General features: G+C 37.0%; 1 protein-coding gene across 3 annotated transcripts in view; it reads left to right on the top strand.

Annotated features, from left to right (window-relative positions):
* The window catches only part of METTL15 (methyltransferase 15, mitochondrial 12S rRNA N4-cytidine), a 257,669-nt gene that overhangs the window by 219,421 nt on the left and 11,744 nt on the right, over nucleotides 1-26,504 (top strand). For 2 of the 3 annotated variants that reach the window (XM_058305612.2, XM_071218140.1), the window contains exons 5-6: nucleotides 1,723-1,914; nucleotides 5,130-5,308. In XM_058305612.2, the coding sequence (XP_058161595.1) occupies nucleotides 1,723-1,914; nucleotides 5,130-5,308 (371 nt within the window). The remainder of the gene's footprint in view (nucleotides 1-1,722; nucleotides 1,915-5,129; nucleotides 5,309-26,504) is intronic. The other variant, XM_058305613.2, reaches the window with a different exon arrangement.

Genomic DNA, 26,504 nt, shown 5'->3' with positions numbered 1-26,504 from the left:
CTGAAAGCTGAGGACTACCTGTCTACAGACAAGGATTAAAAGACTATTTTGGCATCCAGTCTTTTGGTATAGCTGCTGAAACCCTGTGTTTTGACTGATTGTTTCAAAAATGTAGCAATTAAAATAAGCCTACTAAAATCAAACTAAGATGCATATTTTCCCTTGAATTTTTAAGAACCCTATTGTAAGTTATTAGCTTACTATTGTCCAAAATAATCAGTGCATATAATTTCTTCCCAGAAGAAGTTTACCCTTTCACATATTATTAGTAATTGTTTTAAAGAGCTGCTTTCTCTAAGGGTTTATGGAAATCAAATGGATGTTTTGTTCAATTTGCTATTAATTTTCACATTATACTTCTTCTGTTTAATTTTCTTTATGTAATTACTTTATCAATTTTAATAACCATATTACAAAAATCATTTGGGGTAACTGTATGTTTTACTTCTATTTCTTGTACCTTAGTGTCTTTTTCTTTCTTAGATTAATTTTGCTGGAGTACAACCTCAAGTAATTTTTTCAGAAGACTATGTTGATGATAACCTTTCCAGGATTTTTCTTATCCAAAAAATGAACTTTATTTTGCTATTAGTTTTATTCATAGGACCTAAGTTCAAAAAGTTTTGTCTCAGCATTTTATAGACGTCACAGTGTTTTCTAACATTTCCATAAATTATAGATTTTCCTTTAAGTTCCCTCTAAAAGGCATTGTGACTTTCTATCTATAGAGTTCTTAAAATTTCCAAGACTATCTCCAGGTCTGAGTCTGTTTTTTAATTTTTCAGTAATACACTGAGAAGGCCATATCATTACGATGGCTTAGCCTTTTTTCAATTCAGTGAAATCATATTTTCATTTTTAGGGTTTTTTTCCCATTTATTTAATCTATGATATCCTTCTGGAACATAACTTTGACAGATATTGAACATTTTCTATCTATATTGCATGCCATTTTGCTTTTATACCATATTTCCAATCTTTTTATGCTGCTTTCTAAAATAATCCCCAGTTTAATCTTCAAAAGCACTACATTCAGCCTTCTACCATTTCTACAATGCTGTTTTGGCCATCTAAAGTGTTTTTTCCCAATGATAGGTAGATGATAGGTAGGTAAGTAAGAAGAGAGGCAGAGAGGCAGAGAGAAAATATCTTTAAATTTTTTACCCTAGTTATTTTTATGAGAACCTTCTTTTATTTTATGAATATGCTATTCTCTTATAATTAAAGTTCTCTGTTTCTTGCATTAACTGTTTATCTTTTTGTCCAGTCTGCTATCTTTACTTTAAATTGTCAGTTTTTTCTAATGTTTAGTGATTCTTACTCCTTTTTATTTATTAAAAAAAGTTCCAGAATAAGCAGTGGTCACTAGAGGTTTTTTTGCCAGCCTAAGTAGAACTCTTATATATTTAATCCCGCCTCTTCATGCCTTGTTTCTTAGATTCTGTTGAAAAAAATCAGCTTGTCAGAGTATATGTTATTATTGCAGTTATTTTAGTACTGCTCCTTCCATCTTCTAATCAGTCTTTGAAACCAAAAATGTATAGTCTCCATAGCCATATGTCTTTATATATTGCTAAACAAGTGGTTGGCACTCAGTAAATATAAAAATATATATTGGTTAAATCATCTGATAATAGGATGTGCTCCCTTCCATTGATGATAGACTTTAAGAAAGACTTTAATATCACAGAAGCATTTTCTCTCTCTTGGGTTTCTTCACAGTAAACAGATCCAAGCTATGCTAGGCCAGTTCAGCCAGGCAGAAGCCTTATTACTGAAAGCTGGAGTACAGCCAGAAACTTTAGATGGAGTTTTTTTTGATCTTGGGTGTTCCTCCATGCAATTTGATAATCCTGAAAGAGGTTTTTCCCTTCGGAAGGACGGCCCCTTGGACATGAGGATGGATGGTGGCAGGTGAGTATTGATAAAACATTTCTCCTCACAACAAGAAATCAATTCCTCAAAAACACTCTGAATTTAATTTCCTTTTAAGACTACAGAATTCCTATCACACACCCACACCTAACAGTACCCATACATAATAAATCAATTTTGTTTGCTGATCATCATAGACTTTAGTGTTTCTCTGTATTTGGGATTCTAAGACAAATAATTTTTAAATTTCTAAATAAAAGAAAAATTATTGCTATCTTTACACAAAATAATGAGGAACATAACTTTCATACTGATTATATATTTTACTGATACAATATGGGGTTTATAAAATGGCTAACAGTATGGTACGTATCATGATATTAAAACAATGGTTTCATTTTATACAGGCACAACTGCTTGTGAGAAACTAATGGAACTATATTTAATGCATATTATTTTAGAACACTACATAAAAGACAAGATCCTAGAGGTCAGCAGTTGTGTGTTTTGTCTTTTCTCTTGTATAGTCACTTTGGTTGAACCTTCTCCAAAAAAACTGCAGTTTATGGTACTATATCAAGCACGGCTTTTACACTTCCTCTTCATTCTTCATCACCCTTGAAATACTAACATTTGATCTCCATTATTCAAGTAGGTACATATTTGTTAAAAACACAAAGAAGATCACTTCTAGTAATATATAGGAATCAGTCCTTTTAAATCTAAATCTTAAAAGTTTAGATTAGCATCCATCTCTTTTTGCCCAACACGGTCCGGGGATGGGACAGCTTGTACCTACAAAGTTTAACTGTGCTTTTCTCCCTCATATCCCCCTTGCCCCCACCAAATTATGCATCATGCCCCCTACCTTTGGGAAACTTACCTTTTAAGAAGAACCTTAGACTTTCTTGTTTCTATAAAGTGACCAGTTTTTTATTGGTATTAATCTTCAATTCTAGACCTGCATAAACATTTCTATTGAAACAAATAGGTTTTTAAGATATCTTCAGATCTATTAGAATCTCCTACTTGTAATGAGTTTGCATGTTCTCTCTAAGTGAGCAAATTAATATTGAGTTGCATTTGATTTCTGCTTCCACAACCTGTTTTGTCCTGTGGTAATTTTTCACATATAGCCTTTATCCTATGTTGTAATATGGACTGTGAACTCAGATTGTGACTTATACTCTTTGGAACTCTTTTTGTTTCTGAGTCTTTTTTTTTTTAAATTTATTTATTTATTTAATTTCCCCCCCTCCCCTGGTTGTCTGTTCTTGGTGTCTATTTGCTGCGTCTTGTTTCTTTGTCCACTTCTGTTGTTGTCAGCGGCCGGGGAAGTGTGGGCGGCGCCATTCCTGGGCAGGCTGCACTTTCTTTTCACGCTGGGCGGCTTTCCTCACGGGCGCACTCCTTGCGCGTGGGGCTCCCCCACGCGGGGGACACCCTTGCGTGGCACGGCACTCCTTGCGCGCATCAGCACTGCGCATGGCCAGCTCCACACGGGTCAAGGAGGCCCGGGGTTTGAACCGCGGACCTCCCATATGGTAGATGGACGCCCTAACCACTGGGCCAAAGTCGGTTTCCCTGTTTCTGAGTCTTATACCTTCTTTTGCATTTTATTGGCATTCATAGATTGAAGAATGCAATCATAAAAATATAAAATAAAAATCCCTTAAAAACCAGTGACTAATAGTAAAGTTCAAATACCTTCTCTTATTTAGTGACTGAAATTGTTGTACAGAGGTGATAAAATGTCAAGCAAATATCTGCTATCCCTATGTCTTCCCTTATAAGGAGGATGTCTTCTGAAATACAATGATCAAACTTTCTAGTTAATAGTAGTAAATCCCCATATTGTTAATATGAAGACTTATCAGCAAATTGTTGTCTGTGAATCAAGTCCCTGAGGTTCTCCCAAGAATTTGAAAATAAGATTGCCTCTAGGGATTAAACTCTAAGTCAATACATGATGGATGAAATTAGAGTTGAGCAAATACATCTTAAAAAGCTCAGAAGGGCCTCTATGTAGATAGTATGGACTGTAACTAAATCAAATATATTAACAGATCTTAAGAAAGTATGTGGCAGTCAGTAAAGGAGCATTGGTTCATATGAAGGCATAAAAAAGGAGAGTCAGAGAGGAAAATATGTGAAATTCTAACCCAATCAGTGTTATGGAGACAGGTTGTCCAGGCCAAAAAATATGATTGATCATATTCTACAAGCTGATATATCCCTGTGAATAATATGGATGCAAGAGGCTTTCTTAACCTGTTGCTATGTAACAGTAGAATCATTTAACATAATGTCTTCTATGGTGATCCCAAGTTCAATAATAGTTTTCTGATTAAAATAAGGCTTCTCATGTAGCAGAACGAAATTCACAGTTTCAAGGACTTGAGGGTCTAGTTCTGATAGTAGGTGTATTCTTTACTAGAATATAATAAACTGCACTTATGTTAATATTTCCTTTCTCTTGTAATTTTAGTCATTGTAAGCCAGTACATTCCAGAGGCCTGACAAGATCAAGTTTCTTGATCTGTTAAATTGAGAGGCAGATCCTGGATCTTGCCCTCTTCAGCATATGTATACTTACTCAGAAGCCTCCTAATAACCTGCCAGCCTTCCATGGTAGCACTATGAAAACTTTGCCTTGTAGTATCTTCACCATATGAATACCTACTCTGAAGCGTCCTAGTAACATGCCAACTTTCCACAGTAGCACTCTGAAAACTGTTGCCTTATAGCACAATGGAAACTTTCACATGACTATTCAATGATAATATGAGAGTAAAACACAATTATGCTTATTGTCTACTAAAATCCATTTGAGGAAAATACCCATTCACTTATCTTTAAGTCAAACTTGTATCTTCCATACTGAAAAAACAAATCAAGCCACAATTTAAATTATGAACATGCTAAATCCAACTATTTTCCATTATTTTAGTGTAGAGGAAATCTATACAGGCAATAACACAATAACAACTCTTCTTTATGAACTTAAAGGTTAATAAAATATATTAACTTCTTGCTGCCCTTGAACATGACAAATGCCACACACATTCTCTTCTTGCCATATGTATTTAAATGGAAAATCTATTTCCTTCATGTAAAATTTCAGTCTTTGACTTTAAAAACCTCAGAGCTCTCCTGTGTATGTGTGCCTGACTTTATGTCTCAGTACTCTGAAGTTTCACCTCTTGTCAATGAAAACTGACGTCAGTAAACTAATTGACTCTTCCTGTGCGTAGGTACCCTGACGTGCCCACCGCTGCTGATGTTGTGAATGCTTTAGATCAACAGGCACTTGCATCCATCCTGAGAACATACGGAGAGGAAAAGCACTCCAAGAAAATCGCTTCAGCAATCGTTCAGGCACGCAGCATCTATCCTATCACCCGAACCCAGCAGCTTGCCAGCATCGTTGCAGGTACCCTCATTAAATCTGAACAGTGTCTGAGAGAGGAAAAAACATATATATACATAAACTTATATATGTCTATAAATTTATATAAACTTATATATATAAATCCACCAAACTCCCAGAGGGATTCATTAGTACTTGAAATAATGCAGCTCATTCGTACTTGAAATCATGATGCAGGATAGAATCTTGTCTGTCTTTCCCTAATGTCAGCTTTCTTTTGGACTTGTAAGCTTCCCCTCTCCAATACCTCTCCCACATACAAAATTAAAAGCAAAAACAAAAAAACCTGTAGTGTGCTGATTAGTTTAATAATAGATTTTTTTTTGTTTTTACATGAAGTGATTTATCATATGTACCTATCAAGGTGGAATGAAAAGAAGAGAAAAAAATTCTTGATCCATCATAGTGGTTGATAAGCCTCTGGTATAAGATCTGACATTACTTCTCTTACTTTCACATTTCTGCATTTTAATATTTTGGGCAAAAGGAGAATTGCATTGCCCAACTGCTAAAATAAAATCCAGTGACTCATACATCTATTCTAAACAACCAGCTAACAAAGGGTATATGATGTATAGGTTATTCCACTTTGTGAATGCTAACTAAATCAGCCTGAGGGACTTATTGAAACATTTCATCTTCTCTGCTATTCACCACCATAAACCTCTTGAACCTAAGTCTAGCTTGGAGGTGCTTTATTATAGCCTTTCTGTTTGAAGCCAAAGTTGTTTGACAGCTGTGTTCCATGATGAAAGTTTTCCAAGGCAAAAATACAAATCCTATAGTTATTTAACAGAATTCCAATGGTGAATTCTTCATCTTATTAGGCTATCTGAAATACATCATTTTTATTTACCAAATGTATTATGATTTCTTTGCAATGGTTCCTATTAAATTACTTAAGTAGCTAAAGAAGTAAAAAAGAAGAAAGAAAAGAAATATTTGTGTAATTTATAAAAAGAACCTGATATTGACTGTTTCTATCTTAATTGTTATCCATAGTTTAGGGAATAAAAATTATAAACTCAGATAATTAATAGAGATCATAGGGTAAATTGTTTCATGACATAATTTAAGGCTATATTCCACTTAGTTATGATAATAAAATATAAAGAATTGACTAATCTTTGTTTTTTTAACCTTCATATCTCAGGACCCTTCCAACTAACCACTGAGATTCCTTTAGGCAAGTAAGAGCAAATTTCTTTTGGGTTAAAATATTCCATGGTACTTTTTCCCAAAAAGAATTTACACTAGCATGCTGACATTCAATCTATACTCTGTCTTGTGCCCCTTTCTTTCTTTCTACTTCATACTCAGTAGCATTCTCCTCCTTACCCTTTTTGTGATACTTTATTCTACTATACTACTATATGATATACTTTCTAGCTATATGTTATTTCCTATCTTTTGTCTCAGAAAGAAGATCAGTAAGAAGTCACATTTTATATTCATAGGAAAATCCTGAATTTTCTAATTCTGAAAATGAGAACTCAGGGCTAAAGGACATCCTACAGTTCATCCAGTCAAAAGGCTTCATTTTGGGGAGCTGATAGAGCTCAAGTTGTTGAGTGCCTGCTTTCCATGTACAAGGTCTCGGGTTCGATCTCCAGTACCTCCTAAAAACATGAAAACAAAAAAAACAAGCTGTCATTGGTGAGTGGATATAGCTCAGTGGTTGAGCACCTGCTTCCCATGTATGAGGTTCTGGGTTCAATCCTTGGAACCTACTGAAAAAAAAAAGGCTCCATTTGATAAATGAAGAAACTGAGGTAGGGAAGGTCAAAGCTTTGCTCAAGGTTACAGTCTAGTTAATTGCAGAGTCAATACTAATCTGGAATTTGGAACCTCACAAATTTGAGGCATAATTGGGACTCTGCCTTTAAGAATTTATGTTAACTTTTCTGTCACAGAATCCTAATTTGAAAGCTTGGGGAAATAACACTGTTGCATTGAGTAGAAATTATATGTAGATAAAGACTAAAAATAATTTAAGTACTTTCACAAAGATTATGATATAAATAGCGCATTAGTGTTATGACAAATGATACAGTGAAAGTGAGAATATTCATGCATGTGTAGGTAAAACCCCATTTTAGTAAATGCCATTAAAACTTTGAGTCCTCTATAATGAATCAATTTATATGTTTAAAATATTGGCTTATAATAATACAGTTTTACTGATGAGGATTTATTTCTTTGAAAGACAAGAAAAAAGGAAAAAAATGTTTCCTTTTTTAACTCATAATAAATTTTGAATAACAAAAAATACTTTAGGAGAGATTTCTATGTGCCAGACACTGTACAGAGCCCTCAAGGCAGAGTGGGGAGCCAATCAGATACAGCCTCTGTGTTCATGGAATTTTAGTCAAGTGATTAATTACAAATATAGTGTGATAAACCTCTATATGTAATGGAAACCCTCTTTCTTTTTTTTTGAAAGCATTTTTTTTCTTCCTCTCCCCCTCCCCCATCTTTCTGTTTTTGCTGTCTGTGTCCCTTTGCTGTGTGATCTTCTGTACCTATTTTTCTTTTTGTCTACTCTTCTTGTCTTTCTCCTCTAGGATTCACTGGGACTCGATCCTGGGGACCTCTGATGGGGAGAGAGGTTCCCTGTCAGTTGCACACCTCAGTTCCTGGTCTCTGCTACACTTCACCTTGACTCTCCCCTTTGTCTCTCCTTTGTTGCATCATGATCTTGCTGCGTGATTTACTTGCGTGGGCACTAGCTCACCACATGGGCACTCGTGGACACTCAGCTTTCCATGTGAGCACTCATGCAGGCAGTCAGCTCATCACTTGGGCACTCAGTTCACCATACAGGCACCCACATGGGCACTTGGCTCACCACACAGGCACTGGCTTACTGTGCAGGCATGCTTTCTCATCTTTTTTTTTCACCAGGAGGCCTTAGGGATCAAACCCGGGTCCTCCCATATGGTAGGCAGAGGCCTTATCACCTGAGCCACATCTGCTTCCCCCTTCTTTCTTAATTCATTGTAGTCTGGAGTATATGAGTATGTGGTTGTGTTAGTCAGCCAAAGGGGTGCTGATGCAAAATACTAGAAACTGGTTGGTTTTTATAACGGATATTTATTTGGGGTAGGAGCTTACAGATACCAGGCCATAAAACGTTAAGTTACTTCCCTTACCAAAGTCTATTTTCATGTGTTGAAGCAAGATAACTGCCAACTGCTGAGAGAGTTCAGACTTCCTGGGTTCCTCCCTTCCAGGGTCTTACTTCTCTCTAGGTTAGGGTTCCTCTCTTTCCAGGGCTTGCTTTTTCTGGGGCTCAGGGTTCCTCTCTTCCTGGGGCTTGCTTCTCTTTCCTCTGTGAGCTTACTTCCCAGGGCTCTAGCTTAAGGCTTTAGCATCAAACTCCAGCATCAAAACTCCAACATCAAAAACCCTCAACTCTGTCCTTTGCCATGGCTTTTATCTGTGAGTCCCTACCCCTTGGGACTCAACGCCCTGATGATGTGGCCCAGTCAAAGCCCTAGTCATAACTTAATCATGCCCAGGTACAGACCAGATTACAAACATAATCCAATATCTATTTTTGGAATTTATAACCATATCAAACTGCTACAGTGGTAATAGAAAAAATTTGTTGAAAGTAGAGTATAACAAAACCTGATATATGTGCATGTGTGTGTGTGTGTATACCCAGATACACACACACATACACACACACACATACACACATAAATATATGCATACACATATACACATGCTTGGATCCAATTAGCAGATCCACAAAGTCCATTCTTATATAAAACATACCTGACATTACCACCTGTGAGATCTGGTTATATCCTATTAAAGTGAAGTAAGGTTTTAAGGCACTTGTAAAGCACGTTGAATGAAGATATTTTTCCCTAGATTTTCATGATTTTTTTCCTAGATTTACATGATTTTTTTTCAGTCTTATATAATTGCCTTGCCCACATCATATTTGATTGCATTTTTTATCACTCACCTTTATCAAGAGTTTCTGAAGGAGACTTCTGGGAAGGTGGAGGATTAGAGAGGCAGAGGGCTCACTTCTCCCCCTGAAAAACAGCTGGAGGATGGACAAAAACTGTCTGGAAAGCTGTTCTAGGGCTTAGGCCATCAGGAGTTTAGGCACTACACAGAACAGAGAGGGAAAAAGGGAAGGAGTCTCATTTGGCTGGAATAATTCCATGAGAAAAGCTGCAGCAGCTGCTGCTGTTGCCCATCCCCCCACCTTTGGAGCAAACAGCACTGGGTCCTTCAGCCCCTGGCAGGCAGCTATGGAGTGAGTCGTGTCAACTTGTCCAGGTAGTGGTGCCCAGTTGTTTGGTCAAGCAAGCACTGGCTTATTTGTACTGTGAGGACATTTCTTGGACTTAGTTATCAGTGAGTTGATGGCATCCATGACTGATTATACCTACAGTCCACTGAGGAGATTCCCTTTAGCAATGAGAGACATGTCATGCAATCAATTGAAGGCCTTAAAAGAAGAAGTGATTTCAGCAGTCAGGAGAGAGAATTCCCATCTTTACTCCAGACAGCCAGTTACTCCTGGGGAATTTATTGAGGTCCTTTATTGGAGTTCTTGGCTTGTAGCCTGCCCTATGGAATTTGTACATGTGCATCCCCACAGTTTCACAAGACAATTTTATAAAATTTCATAATATTTACAAATATCTCCTGTCAGTTCTGTTTCCCTAGAGAACCCTGACTAACACAACTAGTAATAAGCAATCTGAGGAAGAAATCAAGAAAAAAAATTCTATTTACCACAGCAATGAAAAGAATCAGATATCTAGGAATAAATCTAGACAAGGATATAAAAGATTTATACATGGAAAACTACCAATCTCTCTGAATCCACATCTCATAAAAATGGAAACTTCCTAATCTATGATGCTTTTTATTCCTTTTATACATTAACATGGAAAAAATATTTATTATATGTCTAACAAGGGTCAAACACTATGCCAAGCACTAGGGGAGACATGATGAGTAAGACAGTCATGGCCAGTGCCCTCATGGAACTTTTGGTCTAGAGTAGTGCTGTCCAGTAACAATATAATGCAAGCCCATGTGTTATTTAGTTTTTTATAGAAACAGGTGAAATTGATTTTAATGCTATATTTAAGCCAATATATCGAAAGTACTACCATTTCAACATAGACCAAACAATAAAAATTATTGAGAGTATTTTACATTATTTTTCAAATGTACATCTTCAAAATCTGGTATATATTTTACATTTATAGCACCTCTCAATTTGGAGCAACTACATTTCAAGTGCTCCATAGCCACAAGTGGCTAGTGACAACTGTATTGGACAGTGACAGGGCTAGAGAAAAAGGTGAATAGTTAAGCAGGCAATAAGATACAGCATAATAAGTGCTATGGGAGCACAGAGCTCTTCAACTAATCTTAATAAGACTGAGAAAACTTCTTGCAGGAAGTGACATTTCAACTGGGGTTGAAGGATTAGTTGGAATTAGCCAGATGAAAGAGTTGGGGGTGGCAGGAATATAGAAAGTGTAGGAAGGTGAATATTCCAAGTGGAGGTATATCCAAAGTCTGCAGGTGAGAATGATCATGGTGTGCTGGGAAGACTGCAAAAAAAAATTGAATAAGCCTGAAACAGAGATTATTAGGGATAGTGAGAGAAATGAAGATGCAAAGTTAGGTAGAAGAGCTTTGCAAATCATGTAAAGGAGTTTGGACTTTTTCCTGAAGATTCCATCCTTTCCAAAGCTTCTAGGCCTGTATTTATGGAACTAGTGATTTCAGGCTGAAATGTGCTGTTCTTAACTGGAACTCTATGGGGAGTGATATAGATGAAGATGAAAAGACTAAAGCTGGATGACCATTTATAAGAAGTGTTGAAGAGTCTATTTCTAGGATTATATAGTCCCTCAAGCCATTTTCAACTCCTAGGTTTTATGAATCTAACTCTTCAGCTATAACTATATTTGAATAGAAATTATGTGCGAAAGAATGTGATTTGTTATGTATAAATCATTTTTTGGAGGAGACACTGTATATAGTGTTAAATATTTGTATTAAAATTCCTGAGTGTTGGTTCTGAATAATGGGTCAATACAATGAAGTCCTAAAGGATATTTTTGGAATTATCTAATAAATTGCTTATAATTACTGATTTGGAAATTACAAACTAATTTGCAGTGGTTATAAATGTTCTGTTCCAACTTGGACACTGGAACCTGTTTTATTTATCTCCTATATTATTAAAGAGTACTAGAATCATAGTTGGAAAAGGCACTAGGCTCTAAGTTGTATAAATCATAGCTTAACCAGTTTGAATAACTGTAGAATTCTACAAAGTATATTGTGATACCAAGTGTGGTGGTAGTCTTTCTCCTGCTGGATGATTCACGTTTCTTTTCTTTTTCATTATAGAAGTTGTACATTTAAAGAAAACTCATATAGAAAATAATGGGCTTCCATATACCCCACACCCCCAGCTTTCCCCACTGTTAACAATTCTAATCAGTGTGGCACATTTGTTACAACTGATGAATCAATATTATTATAATTTTACCACTAACTACAGTTTATGTTAGGGTTACATTGGGATGATTGTACAGTCCCAAGGTCCTTTAAAATAAAATGATTATAGTAATAAATATCCAACCTATTGTATATAATCCCTTTTCAGCCACATTCAAATATACAGCTCAGTGGTGCCAATCACATCTACAATGTGGTGCTACCTAGAAGTGGAATTGTTGGGTCATTTCTATACTTAATTTTCTGAGGAACTATCAAACTGTTTTTCACAGTGGTTGCATCATTTTACATTCTCACCAACAATGAGCCAAGAATGTTCCTGTTCCTTCATATTCTCTTTAACACTTGTTATTTTTCATTTTTTGGATATTAGCCATTCTAAAGTCTATGAAATAGTATCTCATGGTGGTTTGGATTTGCATTTCCATAGTGGCTGATGGTGTTAAGCATCTTTTCATATGCTCATTGGTCATTTTTATATCTTCTTTGGAGAAATGTCTATTCAATTTTTTCCCATTTCTAATTGGGTGTCTAGTATTTTGTTGAGGATTTTTGCATCTATATTCATGAGAGATATTGGTCTCTAGTTTATATTCATGAGAGATACTGGTCTCTAGTTTTCTTTCACTGTTGTATCTTTATCTGATTTTAGTATGAGGTTAATGTTGGCCTTGTAGAATGAATAGGAAGTATTCTCTCCTCTTAAATATTTTGGAATAGTTTAAGAAGAATTGGAGTTAAGTCTTCTTGGAATGTTTGGTAGAATTCCCCTGGGAAGCCATCTGGTCCTGGGTTTTCCTATTTTTCTTAAAGAAAAAAAAATATTTATTTTATTATTTCTTTTTGTAATCCCCCTTCTCCCCCAGATGATTCTCTCATGTGTCTGCTCATTACTCCCTTTCAAAAGAGGGCACCAGGAACCAAACCCAGAACCTCCTACATGGGAGGTGAGTGCCCAACAACCTGAGTTACACTGCTCCCTGCAGGCTGTGGTATCTGCTGGCTTATGGTATCTGCTCGTCAAGGCAGGGGCAGCACCTACCTGTTTCGGCCAGTGTGGCGTCTAGTTTGTTGTAGCAGGTGCGGCATCTGCTAGTCTTCTTTAGGAGGCACTGGGATCCAAGCCCAGGGCCTCTCCTATGGTTTGACAGGTGCCCAAATGATTGAGCCACACCTGCTTCTCTTGGGTTTTCATGGGGGGGGGTGGTATTACTGATTCAGTCTCTTTACTAGTAATTGGTTTGTTGAGATGTTCTCTTTCTTCTTGAGTCAATTGAAGAAGTTTGTGTGTTTCTAAGAATTTGTCCATTTCAAAGGACCAACTTTTGGTTTTGTTGATTCTCTCAATTGTTTTTTGTTTTCTATTTCATTTACCTCCTGCTCTATTCTTTCCTTCCTCCTGCTCCTTTTGGTTTAGTTTGCTCTTCTGTTTCTATCTTCCACTTTTGAAGTTAGGACTCTGATTTGAAGTCTTTCTGTCTTTTAATATAAGCATTTAGAGCTATAAAATTCCCTCTTAGCACTGCCTTCACTGAATCCCATAAGTTTTGGTATGTTACATTTTCATTTTCATTCACCTCAGGATATTTCCTGATTTCGCCTCTTATTTCTTCTTTAAGCCATAGTTTAAGTTTGTTTCCCACATAGTGGGAAAATTTCCATTTCTCACTCTGTTATTGATTTCTTGCTTAATTCTATTGTGGTTGGAAAATATACATCATATTATTTCAATATTATTAACTTTACTGAAGCTTGTTTTGTTACCCAACATGTGGTCTATCCTGGAGAATGATCCATGTCCACATGAGAAGAATGTGTATTCTGTTTTTGTTGGGTGAAGTGTTCTATATATGTCTGTTATATCTGGTTGGTTTAGAGTATCATTCAAGTCTTGCACTTTCTTAATGATCTTCTGACTAGATGTTCCACCTATTATTGAGAGCGGTGTATTAAAGTCTCCTATTAATGTGGAACCATCAATTTCTCCCTTCAAAACTGTCAGTATTTACTTCATATATTTTTGGGCTCTGCTGTTAGGTGCATATATATTTATGATTGTTACATCTTCCTGTTGAATTGTCCTCTTTACCAGTATATAATGGCCATCTTTGTCCCTCATAACTGTTTCTGACTTAAGCATATTTTATTCTATATTAGGGTAGCCACCCTACCTCTTTTCATTCCTATTCACATAGTATACTTTTTTCTATCCTTTTACTTTCAACATAGATATGTCTTTGAATTTAAGGTAAGTCTCTTGAAGACAACATACAGTTGGGCCATGCTTTTTATCCATTCTGCCAGTCTCTGCCTTTTGACTGGACAGTTTAATCCATTTACATCTAAAATCACTGTATTAGGGTTCTCTAGGGAAACAGAATCAACAAGGGATATCTGTAGATAGTAAGAGATTTATCAGAGTCTCTCACGCAGCCATGGGGATGCACAAGTCCAGGTTCCGCAGGTAGGCTGCAACGTGGAGCTCCGATGAAAGTCCAGTGAAAATTCTTGACGAGTTCTGGGAGATGTTGGCTGTCCAAAAATGAGCTGGGAAATTCTCCCTCAATGCTGGAATCACTTCCCCTTTGAAGAGATTCAACTGACTGGGTTAAGCGTCACTCACTGCTGATGGCAATCTCCCTGATTGATGTAATTATAACGAGCTATCTATGATTTACCACTGCAGTAAAGTCAATGGTGCCCTTGTATTACAGTTAGCCCAATGCTTGCTTGACCAAACAACTGGGCACAATTACCTGGCTAAGTTGACACAATAGCCTAACCATCACAATTGCTAATGATAATACAGGGCTTCTGTTATTTTGCTGTTCAACCTTTGTAAGTCTAATACCTTTTTGTCCCTCAATTCTTCAGTTAATGCCTACTTTTATGTTTATTTGATTTCTTTTTTTATTGTACCATATTGAATGCCTTCTCATTTCTCTTTGGATAAGTTTTTGGATATGTTTGGATATGTTCTCTTTGGATATGTTTTCCATATAGTTACCATAGGGTTAAAATTAACACCCTAAATAGATAACAGCCATATTTGGGTTGATACCAACTTAAAAATAATAGCATGCACTTTTACTTTTCCTGTATCCCTGCGTTCCTCCACCATTTTTTTTTTTTTTTGGTACTTGTTCCCACTTTTATCTTTGTACCTTGTATATCCAAAACCATAGATTTATCCTTATTTTTTATGCATTTGCATTTTAGCAATTGCAGTAAGTAAGAAATAGAGTTGCATACCAAGCTGTACACTACAGTAATACTGAAATTTATAATTACCCAAATGGTTACCTTTACTACGGGTCTTTATTTTTTTTTATGCCCCTTTGAATCACTCTCTAGTGTCCTACCCTTTCATTCTAAAGAACTCCCCTTGGCATTGCTTTTAGGGCAGAGTTAGTGGTAATGAAATCCCTCAGCTTTTATCAGAAAATGTTTTAATCTCTCCCTCATTTTTGAAAAAAATCTCTCCAGATAATAAAATTCTTGGCTGGATGTCATTTTCCTTCAGTTCTTTATGCATTTCAATCTGCTACTCCCTTGCCTCCATGGTTTCTAATAAGATATTGGCACTCAATATAATTTATACTCCTTTATACCTAACACATTGCTTTACTCTTGCAGCTTTTGTAACTCTCTCCTCATCCTTTGCTTTCAATAGTGTGGTCAATATATGATGGGTATATTTTTCTTCTTGTTTATCCTGTTTGGTGTTCTCTGGGCTTCTTAGAGGTGCATAGTCATGCCTTTTGCCCAGTTTGGGAAGTTCTCTGTCATTATTTCTTTGAATATCCCTTCTGCCCCTGTATCTCTTTCTTCTTCTGTGTCTCCCTTAATGTGTATATTGTTGTTCTGGATGGTATCTTAGGCTATTTTTACTTTTACTATTTCTTTTTTCTTTCCACTTCTCAGCTTGTCTCTTTTCAAGTGTCTCTCTTCAAGACCAATGACGCTTTCTTTTGCCAGCTGCCAGCTCCAGTCTTTTCTTGAAATCTCCCTGGGCATTTTTCATTTCTTTTATTGTGGTCTTTAACTGTGGTAGTTCTGTTTGGTTCTTTTTTAAAATTTATATCTTTTTACTAAGATTCTCTCTTTTTTCATTCAGTGTTTTTCTAACACCCTTTAGTTATTTCTCTGTAATTTCCTTCATCTCCTTGAGCATTTTTAAGATCTTTTTTTTCTCTTCAGGCTTTGTTCTGTATGTCTGTATTCTGTTCTTCTTCGTTGGTGTTTTCTGTATTTTTATCCTCTCACTTTGGATGGGCCATCATTTCCTGGTTCTTTGTCTTTTACTCTCTTGTTGCACACTGTACGTTTCAGTATTTTGAAATGTTAACTCTGGAATTTATTCCGGGCTGTCTCCTTGATTTGTAACCAGCTGGTGAAAAGAGAGGTTTTCTTGAGCTTTCAGCCCTCCTATCAGAAAGGTCTGCCCAAGGTGAATGCATTGTGCTGGATTTTCTCTATCTTTCTGGGTCTGTATCTTGTCCTAGGCTTTTGCTTATTAGTTGTTTTGGAGTTCCCATGTTTATAGGAGTTTGGCTGCCCCCTTTAATTCCCAAGTGATAGACCTCCCTCTCTCAGGTGTTTGTAACTGGTAAGCCTTTGTACCAGACTATCTGCCTCTGTAGTTTCTTATGCTCCTTTTGTTCAGTCAAGGGGCTTTTGCCTATAGGGCAAATTCTGGCAGGATGGGCATGCTGGAGAGAACTTTCCCAAATTAGTCTTTTCTAGCTGAAACAGGGCCAGGAATCCACGAAGAGGGGATCAGGAAAGGCATGAGAGCTTCTTCTAAAGCTCTCCAAAGTTGAACTTTCTTACCTCGTCCAGCAAATGCAGTCCTTCAACCCCTGCAGTCATGAGGAAGCATAATGTACTTAAGTCTCCTCCATGGCAGCCTTGGTTGGGGACAGTTTGAAATATTGCCCCCGCCACTGTCAGAGCTGGGCCCCCAGCAATCCAAAGTTTCTAATCAAAAGCCATGATAATTGATGGACCATGCCTTCCCCTGGTCTTGAGGAAAAGAATTTTTATGTCTCTTTCTGTCACCTGAAAGTTAACCAAGAACTGAACCCCATAGTGACCTGCTGCAATAGCAGGATATGGATGGGCGCTGGTAGCCACCCCTTGTAGAGAGCCATTTACTATTCTTCAACATAATTAATTATTCACCACTTCCCTGGATGCTTTACAGTGTGTTCTTCTGGACTTTCGAGTTTCAAAATAGCTGTTTTACACAGTTTCTGTCTGATTAATAGTTGTTCTGGTAGAAAGACTGAGTCCTGGAGATCCCTACTCAACCATCTACCCACAATCCTCTCTCTATATGGCTTTTTTTTTTTTTGGAGGGTCCTGAGAATTGAACCCAGGACCTTGTTCGTGGGAAGCAGGTACTCAACCACTTGAATTACACCATTCCCCATTGCATTTTTTTTAAGATTTATTTTATTTATTTATCCCCCTCCTCATTGTTTGCCGTCACTGTCTGCTCTCTGTGTACATTTTCTCTGTGCACTCTATGTCTGCTCATCTTCTCTTTAGGAGGCACCTGAAACTGAGCTCAGGCCCTCCCATGTAGAAGAGAGGCACTCAATGTCCGGAGCCACCTCAGCTCCCTGGTTTGTTGTGTCTCTCATTGTCTTTCCTCTTTGTTTCTCTTCTCTTATGTCATCTTGTTGCAGAAGCCCAATTGCTTGAGCCACATCCACATCCCATCCCATGTCATTTTATATAGAACATTCTTTATAATCAACTTAGTGTATCTGTTAAGCTATACCACTCTGGTTGTTGACTAAACATTTCTACTAAAATTTTGAAATATGAATAAACCAGGACTGCACTGCTCTTTTGAATCTAGCATTTTTTATTCTTTCCTCTAGAGATAACTTCCGTTTATCTACTTTCCTTGTATTTTAGTCTATACACACACACACACACACAAACACACACTGTCACGGTTGTATGTTCATAAGCAGTCTAAATACTAGTGGGAAATTGGACAGCAAAGCAAATAATTCTAATATAAGGCATAATATTTTGCCACTCCCTCTATTGTGTTTTTGACTCCCTCTGCCTTCCTTCTTGGCTTTCATGATAACATATTCTTCTGTTTCTCTCCATCCTGCCTCTCTGTATTTTTTCTTTCTGTATTTTTTCACTTATTAATGCCCCTTCCTCTGCTTATACCTTGAGTGTTGGTGTTCTCTGGGGGTTCAATCCTTAGTTCTCTTCTCACTGTCCACATGATGCTAATTATATCCATTTCCAGAAAACTAACATTATCTTTATGCCCACCTGTAGCCCATTTCTTTCTTCTGATATCCAGCACAATATTTGCTACTACATTCTGAATACATCAATCTGTTTATCCTACAAGCACATAAAATTCAGTATTTCCAATTCTAACTTTATTTAGTACCACTGGTCTGCCTCTTTTCTTGTTTCCCTTGCACCTAGTCATGTCTAACTAAATGCCAAAATCAACCTTGAGATAAAGTGAAATGGTGCATCACTAAGACTTTTCAATTTTGCCTCCTAAATATCTCTTAGGTCCCTTTTTCCTGTATTTCCACTGTCCTTCCTTTATTCTAAACCATCATTTTTTTGCCAGATTACCCTAAACTGTACTCTATACCTCTGTGTCTCCCAAGTACCTCTAGTCCATGCTCTACCCTACTCTAGAGTTATAAAATACAGACCTCATAATATCATATTTCTTCTTAATATCCTTAATAGGTTCCTCATTATCTGTAGGACAAAATCTAAACTTCTTAAAGTAGAAAACAAGGCCCTTCATGATCTGGCCTATCCTTTCAATATAATTTCTCCAACACCCTTATCCCTACACAGTGCCCATGTCAGTACCAAACTGCTTACCATGCAGGTTCCAAGACTAGCTTTTTCACCTTCAAGCTTTTGAACGTGTTCTTCCTCTGCAGAATATACTTTTCTTCACCTCTTCCTCCTCTGCCTCCTCCAAAATCCCATCTCGTCTTTCAAGATTGGGCTCATACATCACTACTTTGGATCCTTCCCTGAATTCTCCTTTTTACCTTCCTCCTGAAGTTGTTCAATTTTTCATTATATATTTAATTTTGTCTCCCTAGTGAATCTTGTGAGTTTTTCAATGTTAGAGTGACCATGTCTAATTTATCTGAATACCATCATTACCCATCTCTATGATATTTAAATAGGGGGTCAACAGACTGGGTTAAAGAAAGCAAGAACTTTTTTTGAGTCAGGTAGATTTGATTTGGCTCTGTTATTTACTAGCTTTGCAAATTTGGACATTTATTACCTTCTCTGAATCTCTGTTTTCTTATATAAAAATGTGCATAATAGCTACCTCACAGGATTCTTGTATAACTAAATCAGGTAATATATTTTTAAATTCCCTATAGAGAACCAGCTCTAGGAGATACCTATTTTTAATTTTTATTGAAAGAATGCATAAGAATGAGTTAGTGAGTGGGTGATTGAGTGAGGGAATGTCTCTCAGTAAATAGGACAAATGCAATAAAAATGTCTATAATAGAGTCACTAGAAAAACTTCTGATATAAGCAGCAGCTACATTGCTTTTTGAAAGATGGTTAAGATATCAACAGGCAGAAAGATAAAGCAATCAAGGGATTGGGAACTTAAAGCATGAGAAGCAATTTGAGAAAAGACTAAGAATGGGGAAAGCATCCCTTTTTTGTTGACAGTATCTTTTTTCCTTGCTGCCTCTTCTCCATACCCCTTTTTTTTTCACATTAAACTTTTAAAATAGGCTGCCAATTCATTCAAGATGCATTAGCATCTCAGTAGTCAGGTGACAAGTTAGGCCTCACACAATAGGCTCAAGACTTGGATTTTGAAAGGAGTATGCAGGCTAAATTATGATTGTTGAATGGAAATTTCCTTTGCCTAATTATTATTCATTGAACTGTTTTAAGACAGCCTACATAGCAGTGATTTTCTTCTTTAAAAAGAAACAAACAAAAAACAATGTCAATAGTACATTAACAATATGCGCAATCCATGAAAAAGTATAGAATCTTGTACCTATCTCAGGTACCTATCTCAGAAGTTGAAGCTGCAAATGATAATCTACCAGATAGTATTTATGAACTGTAAACTTCATCTCTTTACTGTTTTGATTGAAAATGTACTTTTGGCAACAGTCAACTTACCAGGCTGGTCTTCTCTATTGCTGTAATGTTTTGCCCATTTTTCTTTACCAGTCTTTTTTTTTCTTTTTTTCATGCCTCATCACCCATGTAGTATTTGTCAAGATCCATGTCTGTGCTTTCTCTTTTGTTACTGAGGAATGGAAAAAGATATGGGTTCTTATGCAAAAACCTGGGTTCAAATTCCAGCCCTGTCATTCACTAGCTGTGTGAACTCACACAAGACACATAATTATTCTAAGCCTTTCTAAGATAGGAATAATGGTTCCTAACTTATAGGATTGTTTCAGAAATTACCTTTTAAAAATACCTAGCCTAGTGCTGGGCATGTGATAGCCACTCAACAAAATGAACTCAGTACAAAGAATTTACTTTATCTGGTTGCTGATAGACTCTACTCCATAAGCACAAGTGAAAAAAATAAGTAATGTTCATGGTCATAGAGAAAGTATACAACATCTAGCAAATTAATTGTTTGTAGCACCTGCCTAAGAGGCTTCAATCACTCCTTAAGGAGTCAACAGTTAAATTTATGTTGACAACCTAAATAAGTAATAAAAATCATGATTCAGTTTGAGCCCTTCCATTTGTTTACAACAGTAATATAGAATTCATTTTATTGAATAATAATAGGTAAAGAAATTTCAATCCTTTCCTTCAGTTCTGAGCCATGGTTCTTACATCCTACCAGTTGGTAATGTTCCTCATTACCTTTTTCCTCAAGTCTGTAACTTGAATTTTTCCCAATTGCATGAAGATCTGTAAGCCTCAACCACCCATAGTGAGAGCATGTTGTCATTGATTTAACCTGGTAGGAGTTGGGGATTAGATGAGATTCTAAAGAAGTTTAAAAAGAACCTCACTGAGTAAAGCTAATTTTATCCAGAACCATCCAAGTTCACAGATTTTAATTACCAGTTTGAAATTTCTAATATTACTTGAATTTCAGATGGATGAGAATTTAACACTATATTAAAGACACCCAGGCAAAAGGACATGAGTTGCGTCACAAAGACTTATTAAATGTGATGGAAATTCAACAGATGAATGCTGGCAAACAGGTGCAAGAACTGAATTAATTTTAAATCCTACCCCTCAGGGGGAATAGCAGTGCATCACATTGACAGCCACAGCACGTTGCTAATTTCATTCACAACCTTAAAAATTTCAATACATTTGAACATGTGGGTGTATTAAATTTTAAAAAGTGTAAGTAGCATAAGGGTATCCCAGAACTAAAAATGATGATTTCTCTCTGGGACTCCAAGTCATTTATCTAGCCAGAGCATGGTGATTTTTATGAATGAAATCTATCTTACCACTTTCCCATACAAATTGTGTTCTATTATTATATTTAGTACAGACTTCCACTAAGCAAGGTTTTCTTTTACTTTTAATGTGAAATCCTTTGTGAGTCAGAGGAAAATTGAGTATTCACTAATATAGTTATCAGCTTTTCCTGTCATTCATAAACAGGTTTCTCAATCAGTCGTTCTGATGGTGATAAATGGTGAAATATTCTTGGAGTTAAAGTAAAATACAATAAAAAATTCAGCCATTGCAGAGGCTTTTTGGAGGTACTGTTAAAGGTGATAGATTCTAGGCAGAAAACTTAGCTAACTCACAGTTTATTTTTACTAGAACTTTGCCTAATTTGGGGTCCTGATTCATCTGAGAATTTTATAGAAGCACTGGAGCATTGCCACATAAAACTGCACATACATACAAACTCTTGCAAATATTTCAGGGTGTTTGTGGATTTCCAAGTTCAGAATACCATGTTTAGTATGCATTAATCTTTGGGATTGAAAGAATAGCTCTTATTTAGTAAACTTTCCCCTTGGTCAATTAGTGTCCATCATGCCCTAGGCTTGGGAAAGGTAATATAGGGAAAAATAAGAAAAGGTCTCCAGACTTTTTATGGCTTAATAGAGGCTGAAAGATAAATAGTACAAGGTGATAAATACTTTGATGAAATATATGTAGAAAGGTCACTGGAAAAGCTTCCTAGAAAAGGTGCATCTTAGTGATTATGACAGATAAGTAGACATAAACCACAAGAAGAAGAAAAGGATGAAGGATGTTCCAGGCTGTGGAAGCTATATGTGCAAAGGCACTGTGATGACAGCAAGGAGCATTGCCTTTTTGTTGCTTAAAAGCATGTATTTACAAGAAATGTGTAACAACAAATGTATAGAAAATCTTTGTCTCCTTTATCATTTCTCAGAAAGCTTTAAAAAAAATAAAAGGATTTGGGTTTAATTTCTCAAGATTTTAGCCACCTGAGTCCTTTATTCCCATTTCTGTACTAGCTTGTCCCCCCTCACTTTGCTTAGCTGGAGAATATTAAGCACTCATTTTTAGAACATAAAACGACTGTAAAGGTCTCTTTTCCTAGCAAGTGAGTCAAGAAAAGCCCAGTATGTAGTGCATTAGATGAGTCTAAATTCTTAATCAAACACATGTAATCAGTACCTGCCTGAAAGTCTTTTGATAATGGCAGCACTAACAACTGTTTCTTTTTTAAACCCACTATCAATGAAAGCTGATGAAGAAGAGAGACAAATGCACAGCTTAATAACCTGAGCTAACAATAAGTTATTTTCAGTAGACTGAAAAGGACAAAAGCCAAAGGTATTCATTACCATTCCCAGGGTAAGAGACCAGGGTAGTTGCCTCCTTCACCAGATGTGCAGTCTTTAGGCCTGACAATGCACATCTCCCTAAGGGAAATGGGGAGAGAAAGCAAACTCTTGCAACTTGATGCAAGGTGATTTGGGTTCCATTAATATATCTCTCAGTAAAAACCTTTTCAGCCTTAGAGTAAAGATTCTATACTCATGTCCTCCAAGAAAATGAGATCATTATATAAAACACCAGACATGGAATCAGAGCTTTTGTAAATCACTCTAAATCATGTGATATCATCTTAACTTCTTTAAGTTCTAATTAGGAAAAAGATGAGATGGTTTGTTGAACATACCATCTTAAAATAATGTTGCATTGTTTGGGGCACACTTAAAGACAGGGAAACTCAAGAACATCCCAAAGAACTTAAAAACTTACTAGCCTATATAATAAAATAAGTTTAAAAACATGCAAACAATAATAACAACAAAAACTAACTAAAAGTGATTTGGTCTTCCCAGAGGATGCATTTCAGATGAACTAGACACAATTGTTATGCCTTTCTTCTGGGGAATTTAGATGTACTCTTTATTGCAAGGGAAAAATAGCAGATAGGGGAAGTATATATGGCTCCAGCAGTTGAGTGCTCACCTCCCACGTGGGAAGCCCCGGGTTTGGTCCCCAGTGCCTCCTAAGAAAACAAAGACAAACAACAAGCAAAACGAATGATAAAACCAACTCTGGTTGCTGATGTGTCTTGGTGGTTGAGCACCAACTTCCCACATTATGAGGTCCTGGGTTCAATCCCCAGTCCCCTGGTACCTTAAAAAAAGAGCAGATTGATGTAAGGATGGACTTCATGCTTCATGTTAAAAATACCTGAATTTGTTTCCATTAGACTAATCCCTATGAACTTCAGAAGAGAAATTTAATGCCTCAGTTCTTACACCTTTAAATGGAAATAAAAATATCTACATTCTAACCTCTCAACATTATTGTAAGAATTCAATGATATAATTAAGATATGTGGAAAGTCGTTAACCAAAACTTACTTACAGCATTTTCCCAAGTGTGTTACCTAGAAAACAGGTTCTATGGAATGGATAATTGTTAAAAACAAAATCATGGGAAACAGATATGGCTCAATCAGTTGGGCTTCCATCTACCATATAAGAGGTCCAGGGTTTGATGCCTAGGGCCTCCTGGTGAGGACAAGCTGGCCTGTGTGGCAGACTGGCCCATGCAGAGTGCCACCCTGTGTGGGAGAGCCACCTGGTACAGGAAAGCTGCCCTGCACAGGAGTGCCGGTAGACATGGATAGCTGACACAGCAAGATGACCAACAAGAGACAAGAAGAAAGAAAATAAGAAGACATAGCAGGGAAGCAGATTCGCCCCAATGGATAGGGCATCTGTCTACCACATGGGAAGTCTAAGGTTCAAACCCAGAGCCTCCTGACCCGTGTGATGAGCTGGCCCATGCGCAGTGCTGATGCAGCTCAAGGAGTGCCGTGCCACACAGGGGTGTCCCCTGCGAAGGGGAGCCCCATGTGCAAGGAGTGCTCCCTGTAAGGAGAGCTGCCCAGCATGAAGAAAGTGCAGCCTGCCCAGGAATGGTGCCACACACACAGAGAGCTGACACAGCAAGATGATGCAACAAAAAGAGACACAGATTCCGAGTGCCACTGACAGGAATGCAAGTGGACTCAGAAGAACACAGAGCGAATGGACACAGAGAACAGACAACTGGGCTGGAGGAGGGAGCAGAGAAGGGGAAGGAAATAAAATAAAAAATAAATAAATCTTGAAGAAAAAAAAAAGAGATAGCAGAACAGGGAGCTGAGGTGATGCAAGAGAGTAATTGCCTCTCTCCCACTCCAGAAGGCCCCAGGATCAGTTCCCATAGCCGCCTAATGAGAATACAGGCAGACACAGAAGAAAACACAGTGAATGGACACAAAGAGCAGACAACGGAAGGGAACGGGAATGGGGGAAGAAATAAATAAAATCTTTAAAAAAAAAGAACAAAATCAGTTTCTATAGTCAACAGTTATCTTCAGAACTTTACATACAGATGGATATTGTGAATCTCCAAACTTGGCAACAGAGACATTGGTGTTCTGTTGGGGGTTAAGGGCGGTATAGTTCACAAGGTCACTATTTCCTGCTACACCTTATGGAAGTCAAGGTTCAGTTTTTCCCTTTTTGATCCCATAATGTGTGCACAGTCCTTCTTTATAGCAGTCATCACAATAATATGTTTTCTCATCATTGGATTTGAATTTTTTTAATGCAAGGACTATGTCTTCATAATGTTTTAATCCCCTAGGTTTAGTAAATTTGTGGGTAATATTGGTTAAAAGTATTACTAAAGGAATTATCAAATATTACTAAATTCTTGCCATGCTAATGGTAGCCTAACTAACTTCTACTGGCCTCAATGAAAGATTCCTTTTCATTTCAGTCAGAAAACTAAATAAGCTAGGTTTTTTGAACCATGAAAACAACAGAGCTTGGTTTAAAATGACTCACAAATATCTTTTATCTTTGTGGAACTGTGCTTCAGAAAGAAGATACCTGTTCCAGAAAGTGCACCACAAAATTTATAGTAAAGGAATAATAAAAGAAGAAAGAGAAAAAAAATTTGTGTGCCTAAAATGCCAGAATACAAGTTGTATAACTTAGGTGGCAAGAAAAATCTGAATTTTAATTATAAAAAATAGGCTCCTGGTAGATTGTTGTAAAGAACTGGAAAGGTTTGAATGAATGGGCTAGAGGTTCTTACAATTCCTCAGTAATTAAATAGAAAGGGCCATATATTAAAAAAAAAAAAAAAATTCTTATTCTTAAGCCATTCTAAATTTTCATACTTTAAATGTCTTAGTACTACTTTGTAAATTCGGAATGCACCATGAATTTATACATAAGTAAAATTTCATACTTCACTTTAGATGCTGAAGTCTTTTAGTCAAATAAGAATATGCAGATGTTTAAAGATATTTCCACAACTCTCTATCTGACCTACTCTCCTATAGTCCCAGGATGAAGGTAAATTTAGCTCAACAGAAACTTTTCTTTTTAAAAATTTATTTTTTATTTATTTCTCTCCCCTTCCCTGCCCTCCCCCTCCCAGTTGTCTGCTCTCTGTGTCCATTCACTGTGTATTCTTCTGTGTCTGTTTGTATTCTTGTCAGCAGCACCAGGACTCTGTGTCTCTTTTTTTGTTGTATCATCTTGCTGCATCAGCTCTCTGTGTGTGCGGCACCACTCCAGGGCAAGCTGCACTTTTTTGCACTGGGTGGCTTTCCTTAGGGGGCACATTCCTTGTGTATGGGGCTCCACTACGCGGGGAACACCCCTGCGTGGCACGGCACTCCTTGAGCGCATCAGCACTGCACATGGGCCAGCTCCACACGGGTCAGGAGGCCCTGGGTTTGAACCCTGGACCTCCCATGTGGTAGGTGGACATTGTATCCATTGAGCCAAATCCACTTCCCATCAACAGAAACTTTAAAGTAATACAGCACATCCTCTCCCTATCTACTCCATTTTACAACTATGAATAGTATGGAAAGGAGTGAATCCCATTCATGAAGTGGTTGTTTTATGTACTAGTTGCTCAGAACATTTTTTCTCATTGATCTTCACAATGAATCTGTGAGGGGCGTTATCATCCCGTTTTATATGGAGAAACAAACTCAGAAGATAAATGTGTTGTCCCATATTAGATAACCATAACAAAGTGAAAGATCTGATAATTGAACCTAGTTCCCCGTTAAGTTCAGTAAGATTTTTATGACACCATGTTGGTTTAATATAAGTATTGTCATTTTTTATGTTTTTCCATAGGGTGATCAAAATGTGTACATATATGT

The sequence above is a fragment of the Dasypus novemcinctus genome, chromosome 10 (genome assembly GCF_030445035.2).
Source record: "Dasypus novemcinctus isolate mDasNov1 chromosome 10, mDasNov1.1.hap2, whole genome shotgun sequence".
NCBI lineage: Eukaryota > Metazoa > Chordata > Mammalia > Cingulata > Dasypodidae > Dasypus > Dasypus novemcinctus.
The sequence above is the reverse complement of the archived record's forward strand: the minus strand, read 5'-3'. Positions and strand labels throughout refer to the sequence as shown.